Raw genomic sequence first — 15,484 nt, 5'->3', positions numbered from 1 at the left:
GGTTTACAGGCAATCAGACCACGGGCTCCTTGTACGAGGAGGTGCCTTTTTGCAGATTGAGTGCCGCTGTGTTTTGTGTCAGAAATACAGTCACGGAGACAAAGAGCAGCACTCCCCTCCAGCTGCCTGGAGACATCAGTGGCTCGAGTCTTTGAAGTGGTTCTTTCTGGATGATCCGCTGAGGAATGGAGGCTCTATCTGCCAGTGGGGAGCTCAGTCAAATGGGTTTCATGCGTGGATTTAGAGTCCTTCCTGCGCTCGGTCCACCGTGGGAAGAGCTCCGTATCAGCCTTTTTTTTTTAAAAGCAGCAGGAGGACGTCTCCCGAGCTTTTAGCGTCGCCTCACCTGCCTCACCTGTCATCCCCGTCGTGGCTGATGGGACCGAACAGAGGGGGCATCCACGTTCCCTCTGCTGCTCATCCCATTTGCTCTGCCCCATTCTTTCCTCCTGTCCCTTCCTCTTTTCTTCACTCTCTACTTTTTCACTCCCTCTCTCTCTCTCCTATAGGTCCTCCTCTCTCTCGTTCTCTCTCAGGCCCTTGCATTGCTTATGTAACCATCACTAAGTCTACTCGAATAGCTGCTGCCATCGCCTGACATGGATATATTTAGCCATTATGTCCCCCCCCCCCCCCCCCACCCACCCCTCCCATCTATACCCTGCATGCCCAAGCAGTGCTAAAAGATTCATGTATTCAGACCCCTCAGGCGGTGCAGTGACACACTTACTTTACATCCAGAGCAATTAATGTCCACTGAATCTAGATTACAATGCCAGCGTCCCACAGGGAAGCCGCAATGCCCTGGTGGGTGTCGGGGTGAGGGGGGGGTTTGGGTGGGGGAGTCACTTGGCGCTTTGCGGCGGCTCAGTAAGCGGGCACAACAACTCTTGAACCGACTGTTGTTTTTCTTCCCCTTCTGCTTGCATGGGCAGTAATAGCATATTGATTGTTGACATAGCCGCTTCACACAGCAAAGGGAGCGCCATCTCCTCCCCGCTGCCCTCCTCTTTCTCAGTCGCCTCACTCTCTCCTTAACTTACCTGTCCACTGAACCTTATTGCCTACACTCTCTCGGTCTTTCTTCACCTCCTTCCTCCCTTTTTTCCTCCTCCTCCTCCTCTTCCTCTCTTGTTTAAAAAGGCTGGATGACGGCCAGGTCGAAGGCTCCACGGGGCTCTGCAGCACAGAAGGCAGTGTGGCACCCTGTGCCAAGGTCATGCTGGGTAGCCATATTGTATTTTACGAGAAGGTGATCCGCACTAAGCATTAATACGGCAAAACGTTAGATTTATCATCTACGGCAACAGCAGTAGTTTACGAGCACGGGCCATCCAGAATGTTAAATTAAAAGGTAAAAGTGTGAATAAAATTGTATTGGACCATTGTAGTCGAAAGAAAGGAGTAGTTGCAGAGGTTTTAAAGCATGGATGGTATATTTAGACGTGTGCCATGAGCTAGTGTTGTGATTAGAGCGCGCTCCTGGCACCATGACTCACGGCATGTTGTTCTGGGGATGCGGGCGTGGGGAGTGTTCTTAATTGCTTTTACAGCCACCTGGACCGTGAGAACATATTCACCCTCGAGCGTCCACGAAAAACCTGTTTCCATCCACGATGTCAAGACACGTCCGGGTTCTTCTCACTTTTCGGTCACCAAAAGTGTTTAAAGCAGTGGTTCTCAAACTGTGGGGCGCGACCCTCTAGTGGGGCGCGGAGGTATTACAGGTGGGGCGCGGCGGGAGATGCAGATTGAGTGCTGTGAAGCTCTGGGGCTTCAGTGTCTTGCTCAAGGACACTTCAGCATGAAACTATAGGGGAGAAAACAGGGATCCAAGGGAGTTATTTTTTGCACATATATAACTTTATTTGCATTGTTTTAACAAAGTGATTGCACATGTTATTAGTTTTGGTCAGACGGAGCAATCTGGACCATTTTGTTCCCATGTTTTTGGGGCGTTGGGGCCCGAACATTTTGCTTCCTCCAGAGTGTTTGCGTGACAGAAGAAGTTTAAAAGCCGCTGGTTTCCCACGTTTTCTCACCCCGACTCACTTTTCCGACCGTGTGCTCTGCAGGTGACCCCGGTGGCCGGACCGCCAGAGGGCGGCACACGGGTGACCATCCACGGCACCAACCTCGGTCTGGCCTTCTCGGACATGGTGGGCAACGTGGAGGTGGCCGGGGTGAGGTGCACCCCCGTGGAGGACGGTTACATCATCGCTGAACAGTAAGCACAAGGATTATTATTTAAAATATATATATTGTTATTAGTTATATCCTGTTTGAAAATCTGATTTAAAAAAAATACCTTTTGCTATCGAAGGACCTCTTCAAGTGAAATGAAAGCGGTTGTAAAACTGGGGAATACTTTTTATGGTGCCCATGTCAATTTGTATAATGCATTATAATCTCTCTTATAATGTATTATGATGTGATTCTGATTTACTCGAATCAAGTGGTCGTTGTTTGCTTTAAGTGCTTCAACCATAATTTTGTGTAGTGTTTTTGCATAGATTTGATGTTTTCACTTAAAGCAAACCAGGAGCACTTATAATCAAATTATAACTTTTTTTCTACGCATGGGAATTACAATGCACTACGATCCTTGCAAAAAAAAAAAGTCTGTGAGCGACCGAAAAGTATTATGATGCTTATTTATGAGTGCTTCACGCAGATTATAACCCATTATAAGTATGTTTAAGATGCATTATGGACACAGGCGTCAAACAGATGGCTACTAAAAATGGTTTCCCATATATTGTTCCCAATGCAGCATGGCCATTTTTTTTTTATTTCTTATGAATTATCTCAATTAGTAAACTACACAAATTCATAGCCAATACCAGATAATAAACATGTATAAATCGGTTATGTTTACTCACATTAAACTGGCGTTGTGATATAGTCTCCGGGGGTCTAACGGCTGACAAACTTTGATGGATATTGGACAAAATGCAGCTCTTCCCGTGATCTCTGCGTCCAGACAACACGCCCCTGACATCGCTGGTTCTCCGCCTGCAGCACACGAGCCGGTTCCCTCTCAGCAGCTCATGTATTCGGCAGCAATCCCACAACAGCTGTGTGTGTTTACTTGTGTTTACCTCCCTAATTGTCTCACGCTGTGCATGCATCACGGGTAAAGCCTGTCCCGCTCACCCTGAACTAATGAAACGTTGCCCACGCGTCACGACTCGCCCATCTCCCAGAGAGAGTGTAGATTAAGAGACCCAGTAGATTACGGTGAGTCCCCCCCCCCCTGCAGGAGATGCAGAAGCAAGGATATCACCCACATGCATACTGCACATACAAAGCTTTAACCTAAACATATACATGTTGGTATTTGGTCTCATTGGTGAGGGAAATACACAAATACAACATGGCTGCCCACAGACCTACTGTAACATATTACCACACAGATAATCTGGTGTGTTTCTGTCAGTGATGGAGAATAGTGTGAAGTTTTTAGCTGCACACTGAGGTATATGCGCGCTCATGTAAACTCACACACGAGCAGAAGCTATCGCAGTCACGGCTCTCAGAGGAGGCTTTAACCCTAATTATTTCTTTGGCCTACTTCTGCGCTCGGAGAGAACAGCTCAGCACTGCTGTAACACACATGCCGTCAGCCTTATAGTGCCGCTACACAATACATACATCACACACACAGTCTCTACGTATGCACAATGTGAAGGCAACCGGACAAGATTGAGGTATCTAAAGTGTCCTGGTAACTTTTTTTTAGCTCGTAAACTAGGTTTGGGAATCACCAGAGGTTCTCACTATTCGATTTTCATCATGATATTCGATACTCTCGCGATACCGCGATATATTAAATATTGCGATTTATTGTCTCCAAAGGAAAAACTTGGTCAACATATTGCAGCAACATGAAAAAAAAGCTGAAAAAGCAATTGGTTTTATTATTCAAAGGACCAAAAAGGTTCATAATTGATTAAATAAAAGATCTCAATTGCTGTCAGCCTTTTTTTTTAGTGCCGTTACACACTATCGCGATATATCGCCACGCAAAATATCGCGATACTGTGCCGTATCGATTTTTTTCCGTAAACTGGTTATGTTTAAAACAATCCGGTGTTGCGTGCCGTCTTGGCCCAGATACCCGAGAGATATCACCAAGATTGCACACATCACTATTTATTTTTGCACTTTTGGTGGCGTTTAAGAGATGTAATGTTTGAATGAATAGTGCGGATGATACACTGTGTGGTTCCTATCTCCTCACTGGGTCGTTGTAATTAAAACTCACTATGTGCCACTTGGCTGTAAGGGACAATTTGTCAGCGGTGCACTGATCTGACAGCACTTTAATCCAAATGGGGACAAGCGAGGGAATTCATTTATATGGCATATAAGAAGAAAGAAAATTGACTGAGCTAAATTTAAAAAAAAGGCAACCTACGACCCCTTTTAGTCTAACTTTGAAGGAGTTTTATTCAGAGGCTTTTTTGGGTCAATATCGGCTGGAGGTTCATTATGTGTTTGGGATGTGAATGAACCAAATTGCTATTAATAGGAATAATGGTATCGGGTACCAAGTCGGTCCATCGTCGTGATACTGGATCCAGCTTTTTGAGTCGCCAATATCGATCCATCTCTGTCTATGAGCGCGTCCTTATCTGACTCTGTTTGTTTTGAGTCTTTATTCAGTCCCCAGGATGAACTGGACTGGATTGTCCTTTGTGGAAACACTTCAGAAGAGTGTTTGAAAGCCACTCCTGCTTTGAGGGAAAAGTCTCAACTTTTGTGTTTTTTCAGCAGCCGTAAAGTCCGACTCAACAGTATTTTTTTACTTTATACATAGTGGCCAAATTGTGTCGTTAGTTACAATTAAATTGGCGTGAAGTAAAGTTAACCTCAGGATTTTACAGACGGAGCAGGTATTTTGTTGGAGACAGAGAAGACACCTTTTCATTTTTCCTTTTGAAAAGCCAAAAGCTATTCTCTGCCGCGACAAAGGACCAGTATATTTGGCCTTCAGGTCGGGAAAGCAAGGCAGCGTCTGTGTCTCTGAGGCCATGTTTGAACAGAATAGTAGATTTATTAGTGAATAAATCCTCTTTTAGCCACAGTCTTCCACATATTCCATCCAACAAAGCTCTCTGGGTAACATATTCTGAGCATCATTATGAAATTGTAAATGTATAGTGAGTTAAATATGTATTACAATTACGTATGTAAGCTATAAACAGTTTATTGTCTCAATCACATTATAACTAATTATATAAATGTGTTCATTTTTACCAGAAAGCAATTATAAAATGTCCGCTCATCTTCTTCCCTCTGCCATCTGCCTCATCAACCACATATTTCATCTCTTTCCATACTTCCATCTTGTTCTTTTCAACTTTCTGGCACCATTGATCAATAGCCGCGCTCATTTTATGATGTCATTTGATCCAGTCACCTGCAGCGCTTTGGTCTCACCTGATCACACGGGCACGATAAAGCTGTATTGATCCACGCTTTGCGTGACTCACATTCGATGCACGCCGCGCCGGCACAGCACCGCGGCGAGGGAATTTACTTCACCCGGATCGGGGGTGCTGTGCAGCGCCGAGGGAAGGAGGAGCACGGCTCTCATCTAAACACTGTCATTGAGGGGGTGGTGTGGGGGGGTGGAGGCTGGGTGGGGGGTGGGGGGGGGTCCTGGTCGATGCCTGGATGTGTCCCGTAATGAAATGAGTGAGACAACAAAAGAAGACTGCATCGAGAGTGGAAGATAAATCGATATCAAGCCGAGAAGTGTTTTGATTACTTTTTTCTCGCCACTTTCTTCTCGCCACTTCTCTCTCGAGCGTTTAAACCTGTGGGCGAGTTCTGCACTTTAAGTTATATTCAAAAGAAAAGATTGAGTTCTCTCCAGTCCAGCTGACACTTTACAAATAGCTCGTTTTTTTTTTTTTCCCCCCCTCAAGTCATCTTTATTTATTGTGTGCAGTGATTTTGATGAATTGTTTCGTGTCTGTGTTTTTTTTTTAAGGATCGTGTGCGAGATGGACGCCGCTCCTGCAGACAGTCGACCCGGTCCGGTCCAGCTGTGCGTCGGAGAGTGCCGACCCGAACTCAGGGCTCGCTCCCCGCAACTCTACTCCTTTGTGGTACGACTTATCTGATCCTCATACGATGAAACATGAGTGTATTGTGCTGCTTCTCGGTGTGAGACAAACTAAAAGGAGTCGCGTTCGAGTGTTACGAAACATGCAGTTAGTGCAATTACCTTCGCAAAAGTAATTGTTTGTGCGCCACGGGGGAAATAACGACGCGTTGAGTTGCCGTGCTTAACGGCAGCGTAATTACGCTGCTCTTTGTGTATGCCGGCTTCTTATTTTGGGAAACAACGTTCCCCCATAAACTGCACAAAGTTTCCATTAAGGATGTCTGCACGCCTGCTCGTGGATGCTGAGGATCAGGTTCAAAAACAGTTTTGCAAATCAATATATTATTTACAACTCACCTGCTGGGCTGCATTAAGCTCTGCATTGCTCAATGGATGGAATAATAATAAAAGGAGAAGAATATCATATTCATCAGAGCTCTCGCGGTGCTTTAGGTAAACTCCTTCGGCAATCGCTCGTGCAAAGTGGGAAATGAAAACAGGATAGATGAAATGTGATTGGATAGTTGTGCAGGGTCATAAAAGAGAGAGAAAGACATGAGCAAGTAAACATCATCTACTCCCCATCCTCACAGGTTCGCGGGCACATTTCCCCGTCTGTCTGCTCAGCCTGCAGCGACAGATAATCTTCGTTTTTTCCATTCGCACGCTCCCTCTCTCTCTCTCTCTTTCGCACCTTCACAATTAGCACGCCCTCAAACAATTAACAGCATCCAGTAATTAGCACCGTTGCTTTCAGGTTACCTGCTTCCTGCGTGTCGCACTTCGCTTTTTGGCGGTTTTGGCACGCTCTCTCGCCTCTGCGGTAAACGCCACGAATGTGTTTTTTTTTTTTTTTCCTCACACGGTGTAACAGCTGCTACTCTGGGACAACATGTGGAAGTATCAAGAGAATAGTTCACGCAGCCGAGAATTGGCACCACTTGCAATTCCCTTGCATTGCAGGACACCTAAAAAAAAAAAAAAAGAAACCGTCACAGAAGCGTTTTTTTCAAGTTTCCCCGAAAAGACACACTTCCCCGTGTGACTGTCTTTTCCTGCCTGTGTGTGTGTGTGTGTGTGTGTGTGTGTACATACATGTGTGTTTTGCGGTACGACGGGGCTCTCTGCTTGGATATTTCTCTCCATCTGTCTGTGTGACGGCGGGCTAGCTGCCTGCAGCTGTAAACACTAGTTATTTTCAGACGGTCTTTAAAAAGCTTCACTCAAAACACACACACACACACACAGGAGGAGGATCTCTCAGGGACTCTAAGAGCTCCTGTTTTCATCCTCTATTCTCCACTCTACTGCCACCGGCCTCGCAATATGAATCACTGTAATTTGCTCGGGATCTGTGATAACGCGTGAAGGTATCAGGAGGTAACGCGGCAGCGCTGCCCCCTCTTTTTCTTTTGCCCATCTTCTAGTCTCTTGCTTTCTCCTTCTGCTCCTTCCTTCTTCCTTTAACTTGCTTCTTTCCCTCTGTGTTTTTTAGACTCCCACGGTCACAGGTCTGTCCCCGAGCAGAGGTCCCGAGTCCGGCGGCACAAAAGTAACCATCATGGGAGCGAACCTCGGCGCAGGAAGCAGCGTCAACGTCCGGTTTGGAAACCAGACGTGCGAGTTCTTTGGGTGAGACTTTGCAGGTTTCATTTGCTTAAACAGCCTGCATGACCTTGCTTCTTGCTTAAAACGAACTATTCATTGGAAAAAAAAGGCCTTTTATCCTACTTTAAGGTGCAAATGAAGACACGTTTGAATTCCACACAGTTTACAGTTGCATCATTACAGTGTAATATGGATATTAGGAAGTGAATCAGAGGTCCGGTGAATGTTTATTTGTCACCATCGGTAAGTTAGATTATTTAATTAAAACTGAACAGCGATATTTCTCTGTTTGTTTGTTGTTTTCGGTTTCCCATCAGCCCCCTTGACACCGACAGCATTAACGCCTTTCATAATATAAAATCACATTTCTTTGACTCAGCGTCTCGTTCACTTTTTTGGAGCAGCTACATGCATCACTGTCAGACGCGGCTCGATACTGTATCCGACGCGATGCGAGCGAATGAAAAAAGGACCAAAAAAAAAACAAAACAAGAGCTCTTGTTCCCCGAAATGACGACGTGTATTCATAGCATTAAAAAAAGCTGCTATATTTCAAGGCTTTCTGGTATTTCTTTCCCCCTTGATATTACTGAGAAATCCCTCAGGGGAAAGCCTCTCTCTCTCTTTCTATCCCTCCCTCTCTCTTTCTCTGAAACTTATGTAAATCTTAATACGGTTTTGATGACCTACTGCATTAAACTCTGTAATAATAGCTTCCAGAGAAAACCTGCTGCTCCTATAGATCTTTCTTCCTTCTTGTCCATCGCCCTCCTTCACAATCTGAGCTTTTGTCTATCAATTTGTTCATCTGGTCACACGCCTCTGTTTTTATTTATTCTCTTGTCTCTCACAGTTTTCTTCCATCCCTCCGTTTTCCTCTCTCTCAGTCGCCCTCGCACTCGTCCTCCTTCCACTTTTTCCTCTGCTGTCGGCGTCTATTTTAAGCCCCCGCCGCAGTAGTCTGCCTGTAATGGTGTAAGGTTGAGGAGTCAAGCCAGCTTTAATGAGATATGGGGATAATTACTGGTTTGTGTCTGTTCGCTGTATTCTTGGCATGGGAAGGGGAAGAGGGGGTTGGGGGGGCCGTTCTACTACAAGCTCCCTGCTAATGAATTAGGACAAATTCAGGGGGTGGTGGGCAGGAGGAACATGGAGCCTTTGGAGAGGGAAGCACAGAGCTGGAGGTATCTGTTTGTCAGGCAATTGAGTTGCTTGTTGTCTTGTTGCCTGCAACGATTGTTTTGGCTCATCTTATGTGAGTTTTGCAAAACAGGGAGATACTTCCTGCACTCGCGTATCGCTCTTTATACAAATGTCCAATGTACCAGGGGTGGGAATCACCAGAGGTCCCACAATACGATATTATCACGATACAGTATTATCACGATACGATATTATCACAGTACAGTATTATCACGATACGATAATATTACGATACTTAAGTTCCAATACGATATTATCACAATACGATATTATCACGACATGATATTATCACGATACGATATTATCACGATGCAATGTTGTCACAATACGATATTATCACAATACTTAAGTCCCAATACAATATTATCACGATACTTAAGTCCCGATGCGATATTGCCACGATACATACACCCTGATATGATATTGTGAGGATACTTATGTCCTAATACGATACTGTCACGATATGTAAGTCCCGATACGATGTTATCGCGATACTTAAGTCCCGATACGATATTGTCACGATACTTGAGTCCCGATACGATGTTATCGCGATACTTGCGTCCCGGTACGATATTGTTACTATACTTAAGTCCTGATACGATATTGTCACAGTACTTAAGTCCCGATACGGTATTATCGTGATACTTAAGTCCCGATACGATATTGTTGGGATACTTAAGTCCCGATACGGTATTATCACGGTACTTAAGTCCCGATACGATATTGTTGGGATACTTAAGTCCCGATACGATATTGTCACTGTGCTTAAGTCCCAATGAGATATTGTCACGATATTTTTGTCCCGATATGATATTGTCACGATACTTAAGTCCCGATATGATATTGTCACGATACTTAAGTCTCGATACGATATATCACAATACTGCGCGATACGTGGAGTATTGCGATGTATGCGATTTATTACCTTTTTTTTCAACCGCAAATTGTCCCCAAAGGAAAACTTTGTGGACAAAAATAAATTGATTTTTGTTATTCCAGGACCAAAAAAGTTTAGAATTGATTCAATAAAAGACCGATACTCGGCTTCCGTACATTATCGCCACACAAAATATCGCAACACTGTGCTGTATCGATTTTTTCCTCCAATATACTCTATGCACAGGTTGAAATACTTCCTATGGCACTTCCCTTGTAGGCGGACCATGACGGAGATCGTGTGTTACTCCGCTCCTTCCCTGTCCGGCGTCGGCCAAGTGCGGATCAGCGTGAGCGTGGACCGCGCCCAAATCAGGGAGAGCCTCGCCTTCGAGTACATCGAGGACCCCACCGTCCAGCGCATCGAACCAGAGTGGAGCATCGCAAGGTAACGTCGCGACGCTCGTCTCATGGCGTTGCATCATATAGACTTCACAGACTGTGCATGCGGGATGCCATTTTATACACATCCTCGCCAACCAACACTGAGCTTCTGGCACCCAGGCGGAGGATTTCCTCCCCCCCCCTCCTCACGCCGCCACCACCACCACTAGTCCAGGCCCAGTGGCAATAAGCAGACTCGAGTCAATATTGCACTTTCAATTACTGTTGGGTTCTCTTCCAATTAGTGCGGATCTGATAGAACCGCCACAGCTCACAGATTGGGGAGGATAGTTACTGTTGAGACTGAGATGCTCCTATCGAATTCAACGCTGATCCATCTGCTGAAGGTCTTTGGCAGATATAGACACACACACACACACACCACTAATTAAAAGGAAGAGAGGGATGAAGATGAAATAGCGGCTTAGTGGAACAATGTGCTATCAGAGGTGTGAGTCCGCAGCAGATGGCCTGGGCTTAGAGATAGAGAGTAGGCGACGCTGCAGCACAAGTGTGATGGCACAGAGAGAGAAGAGAGGAAATGAAGGAAGGATCATCATGTTGGTCATCTCTCTTTGCTTTGTAGATAGATAGATAGGTAGGTAGGTAGGTGGGTAGGAAGGTAGGTAGGAAGGAAAGTAAGTAGATAGGTAGGTAAGTAGGTAGGAAAGAAGGTAGGTAGGAAGGAAGGTAAGTAGATAGATAGATAGATAGGTAGGTAGGTAGGTAGGTAGGTAGGTAGGTAAGTAGATAGATAGATAGGTAGGTAGGTAGGTAGGTAGGTAGGTAGGTAGGTAGGTAGGAAGGTAAGTAGATAGGTTGATGGATAGATAGATGGATAGATGGATAGATAGATAGATAGATAGATAGATAGATAGATAGATAGATAGATAGATAGATAGATAGATAGATAGATAGATAGATAGATAGTTGGGTAAGTAGATAGGTAGGAAGGTAAGTAGGTAGGTAGGTAGGTACGTAGGTAGGAAGGTAGAAAGGAAGGAAGGAAGGAAGGTAAGTAGATAGGTAGGTAGGAAGGAAGGTAGGTAGAAAGGAAGGTAAGTAGATAGATAGATAGATAGATAGATAGATAGATAGATAGATAGATAGATAGATAGATAGATAGATAGGAAAGTAACTGGATGGATAGATATATAGATACATAGGTAGGAAGGTAAGTAGATAGGTTGATGGATAGATAGATGGATGGATGGATGGATGGATAGATGGGTAAATAGATAGATAGATAGATAGATAGATAGATAGATAGATAGATAGATAGATAGATAGATAGATAGATAGATGGGTAGGTAGGTAGGTAGGTAGGAAGGTAGGAAGGTAAGTAGATAGATAGATAGATAGATAGATAGATAGATAGATAGATAGATATTGTATTTAGACAAAGAGAGAGCAGTGGTCAGTGTGTGAGTAAAGCATATATAATATAACACGCCTGTAGATAACACAATCTATAGTCTCTTACCATCCATAGTTGTAAAGTGACTCCACAGCTTCGTAACACAGACCCATCTGACGTGTATTATTGCAACAGCGCTTGTCTGGCACCATCTTTGTTCTGCACGCCACGTTGACAGGCACGACAACGCAAACAACAAACATCACCAACAACCCAAACAGCTGCAGGGGGAGCGCCGCACACCCAGCAGTTCCCCCCTCCCGCCTTTGTTTTGCGTGCTTTGTTTGCGATGCCGTGTTGTGAAGGCCGGCGCTACGTCTGCATCCTCATACGCTGGAGCTGCCTCGGCATCTCAAACACAAACGCGCACCAGTTGATTGTAGCCGGCGAAGTACGTTTAAAAAGCTTCTCTAATCATCCGTCATTTCAAAAAGCTATTATCTTTTAAAAAGAAACTCAGGATGAAAGGCAGTTTGATGCGCTGGTTTTTGAGTGATGGCGAATATTCAGATAAGAGGTACGTCTGGGTTAGAAAGTTTAGTCTCCAATTGCTTTTCTCTCTCTCTCTCTCTCTCTCTCTCTCTCTCTCTCTCTCTCTCTCTCTCTCTCTCTCTCTCTCACTCTCCTACTTTATTTTTCTTTCCCTTTCGATGATTGTCTTTCTGCCTTTCTTCCCCTCTTGAATTTTTTGAGACGTCATAGGTAGTTAGGTAGGTAGGTAGGTAGATAGGAAGGAAAGTAAGTAGATAGATAGGCAGGTAGATAGGTAGGTAGGTAGGTAGGTAGGTAGGTAGGTAGGTAGGTAGGTAGGTAGGTAGGTAGGTAGGAAAGTAAGTAGATAGATAGATAGATGGGTAGGTAGGTAGGTAGGTAGGTAGGTAGGTAGGTAGGTAGGTAGGTAGGTAGGAAGGAAAGTAAGTAGATAGATAGGCAGGTAGATAGGTAGGTAGGTAGGTAGGTAGGTAGGTAGGTAGGTAGGTAGGTAGGAAAGTAAGTAGATAGATAGATAGATGGGTAGGTAGGTAGGTAGGTAGGTAGATAGGAAGGAAAGTAAGTAGATAGATAGGTAGGTAGATAGGTAGGTAGGTAGGTAGGTAGGTAAGTAGGTAGGAAGGAAGGAAGGAAAGTAAGTAGATAGATAGATAGATGGGTAGGTAGGTAGGTAGGTAGGTAGATAGGAAGGAAAGTAAGTAGATAGATAGGTAGGTAGATAGGTAGGTAGGTAGGTAGGTAAGTAGGTAGGAAGGAAGGAAGGAAAGTAAGTAGATAGATAGATAGATGGGTAGGTAGGTAGGAAGGTAGGAAGGTAAGTAAGTAGATGGATAGGTAGGTAAGTAGGTAGGAAGGAAGGAAAGTAAGTAGATAGATAGATAGATAGATAGATGGGTAGGTAGGTAGATGGATAGGTAGGTAGATGGATAGGTAGGTAGGTAGGTAGGTAGGTAGGTAGGAAAAAGTAAGTAGAAGGATAGGTAGGTAGATAGATAGGTAGATAGATAGATGGATAGATGGATAGATGGATGGATAGATAGATAGATAGGAAAGTAAGTAGATGGATAGATAGGTAGGTAAGTAGGTAAGTAGGTAGGAAGGTACGTAGATACATAGGTAGGTAGGATGAAGTCTCAATTTTTGGAGACGTCATTCATTTGGCAAACGTGGTTATTTAAAGCCCTGGGAGTAAATTGGGTCCTCTTGTGTGTTTTTCCTCAGCGGCCACACCCCCCTGATGGTGTCGGGGACCAATCTGGACGTGGTGCAGGAGCCCAGGATCCGTATCAAATATGCCGGCAGGGAGTCCGTCAACGTAAGAAACACTTACACTGCCTCAACCATCGAGCAAGTACAGGAAGTACTCCTTGAATACACGGTGTAAACTGTATTGCAACAAGGTCCTGCTTGACCAAATAGTACTTTACAAGCAAACTAAGTGATGTTTAGCTTGGATTTTAAAAAAAACAACATACTATCTCAGCTAACAGCCCCTCCAGCTTTCTCCGCTTCCCTAACTTTCGCTTCAACCCGGTTGTCTTAAGCGGCGCTACGACGATCTGAATAATGCAGCTGGCAGTGAGAGGTCTGTATGCAGTATTTAATTAAGAGTTTATCCACATTTTCTTCAGGCTAAATCACAGCTCCACAGCTCCCGCCCTGTTGTGCTTTTAATGTCGTCCCGAACAACGTTTTACTTTGAAAGGGAGACACTAAACGGGCACAAAACATACTTTTTCGCGCTCTGATCAATTTGGAGATTCGCGACATTTCTGACTTGTGGAGAGAAAACATCCACGATACACATTCAGCTAATTAGATGATGCCTCGTTTGCATATTTAAACATAACACTTCTGGTAACTTGTAATACAAAAATAGGTCTTTTGGTTTCAGCGTATCCGCCTGCAGCGTCTTGCAAAAATGTCCAGAATGTTACCGGACATGAATTATTTGGAGAAACTTCTTATATATATATATATATAAAATAATTGCTTCCAATATAATTAATCAGCTGGGAGACGTTTCATTGCGATATCTATTACCGGTAGTTGTAATTTCCTTCAGGAAAAAATGAGAGGAAATACTTTTTGCAGTCACCAAACTGGCTGGAGGACAGTAGGATTTAAGGTGTGTGTGTGTGTGTGTGTGTGTGTGTGTGTGTGTGTGTGTGTGTGTGTGTGTGTGTGTGTGTGTGTGTGTGTGTGTGTGTGGAGTGGGGGTCATTGTTGGAGGTGTGGATGATCGGGGGCCAAGGAGACTCCTAATGGGTTTCAATGGAAGATTAACTGCGGTCAGAAGACGTTGGTCAGCATAAAGAGCTCTTGTATAATCAAAGTCTCGGCTGTGGGAAATCGTTACAGATCGCATCGGAGACGCCGTCCCGGGGCTCTTTGTTTAATTAAGAGGATTTTCTCTCTCCGTGGTCGGAGGAAAGGTGGCGAGGAGCAGACCAACGGACTAGAGTTCAGTGTGAAGGATGAAGAGTGAGAGGGGAAGAAGGGAAAGAAGAAGAGCTCAGCGAGACATTACAGGAGAATGAACGTCTCTGTGAATCTTCAATGTATTCGTCAACAATTTCACTTTTATACATTTACAACTTGGTTATGTAATATTGTAATAATTATCAGAATCAGAACCATTTATTGCCAAGTGAGGTTGCACAAACAAGGAATTTGTCCTGGTGGTAGGTGCACAACATTTAACAATAACAACAATAACAATGGACATTTAACTATATATTTAAAAAAAAAAAAAAAAATACATGTTATATATATATGTATATATTTTATTTTTTATTTATATTTATATATATATATATGTATATATATTTTATTTTTTATTTTTATTTTTTATATATATATATAAAATAAAAAAATAATTAAATATATATATATATATATATTTAATTTTTTTTTTAAATTTTATCTCTATATATATATTTATATATATATAGATATAAAATTTAAAAAAAGAAATAGGTTTTATATACATATATATATTTAATTATATACATATATATATTTAATTATATACATATATATAATTAAATATATATATGTATATATATATATATTTAATTTTTTTTTTAAATTTTATATCTATATATATATTTATATATATATAGATATAAAATTTAAAAAAAGAAATTAATATATATATATATATATATATATATATATATATATATATTTAATTTTTTTTAAATTTTATATATATCTATATCTATATATATATAGATATATATAGATATAGATATAGATATATTTCTTCAGATAATACAAAATGAAAGTATAAAAATTTAGATAAAACAAGTAAGTAAAGATGC

At 42.8% G+C, this 15,484-nt stretch overlaps 1 protein-coding gene across 1 annotated transcript in view; it reads left to right on the top strand.

Moving 5' to 3' along the window:
- plxna2 (plexin A2) overlaps nt 1–15,484 on the top strand; it is a 184,646-nt gene that overhangs the window by 124,750 nt on the left and 44,412 nt on the right. Inside the window, exons 14-18 of the mRNA XM_068597285.1 lie at nt 2,076–2,227; nt 6,002–6,119; nt 7,614–7,750; nt 10,086–10,253; nt 13,380–13,473. Of these exons, the coding sequence (XP_068453386.1) occupies nt 2,076–2,227; nt 6,002–6,119; nt 7,614–7,750; nt 10,086–10,253; nt 13,380–13,473 (669 nt within the window). The remainder of the gene's footprint in view (nt 1–2,075; nt 2,228–6,001; nt 6,120–7,613; nt 7,751–10,085; nt 10,254–13,379; nt 13,474–15,484) is intronic.

This window comes from Clinocottus analis, unplaced genomic scaffold (assembly GCF_023055335.1).
Source record: "Clinocottus analis isolate CAN_PGR_092001 unplaced genomic scaffold, fCliAna1.0.p SCAF_4, whole genome shotgun sequence".
In the NCBI taxonomy this organism is placed as follows: domain Eukaryota; kingdom Metazoa; phylum Chordata; class Actinopteri; order Perciformes; family Cottidae; genus Clinocottus; species Clinocottus analis.
The sequence above is the reverse complement of the archived record's forward strand: the minus strand, read 5'-3'. Positions and strand labels throughout refer to the sequence as shown.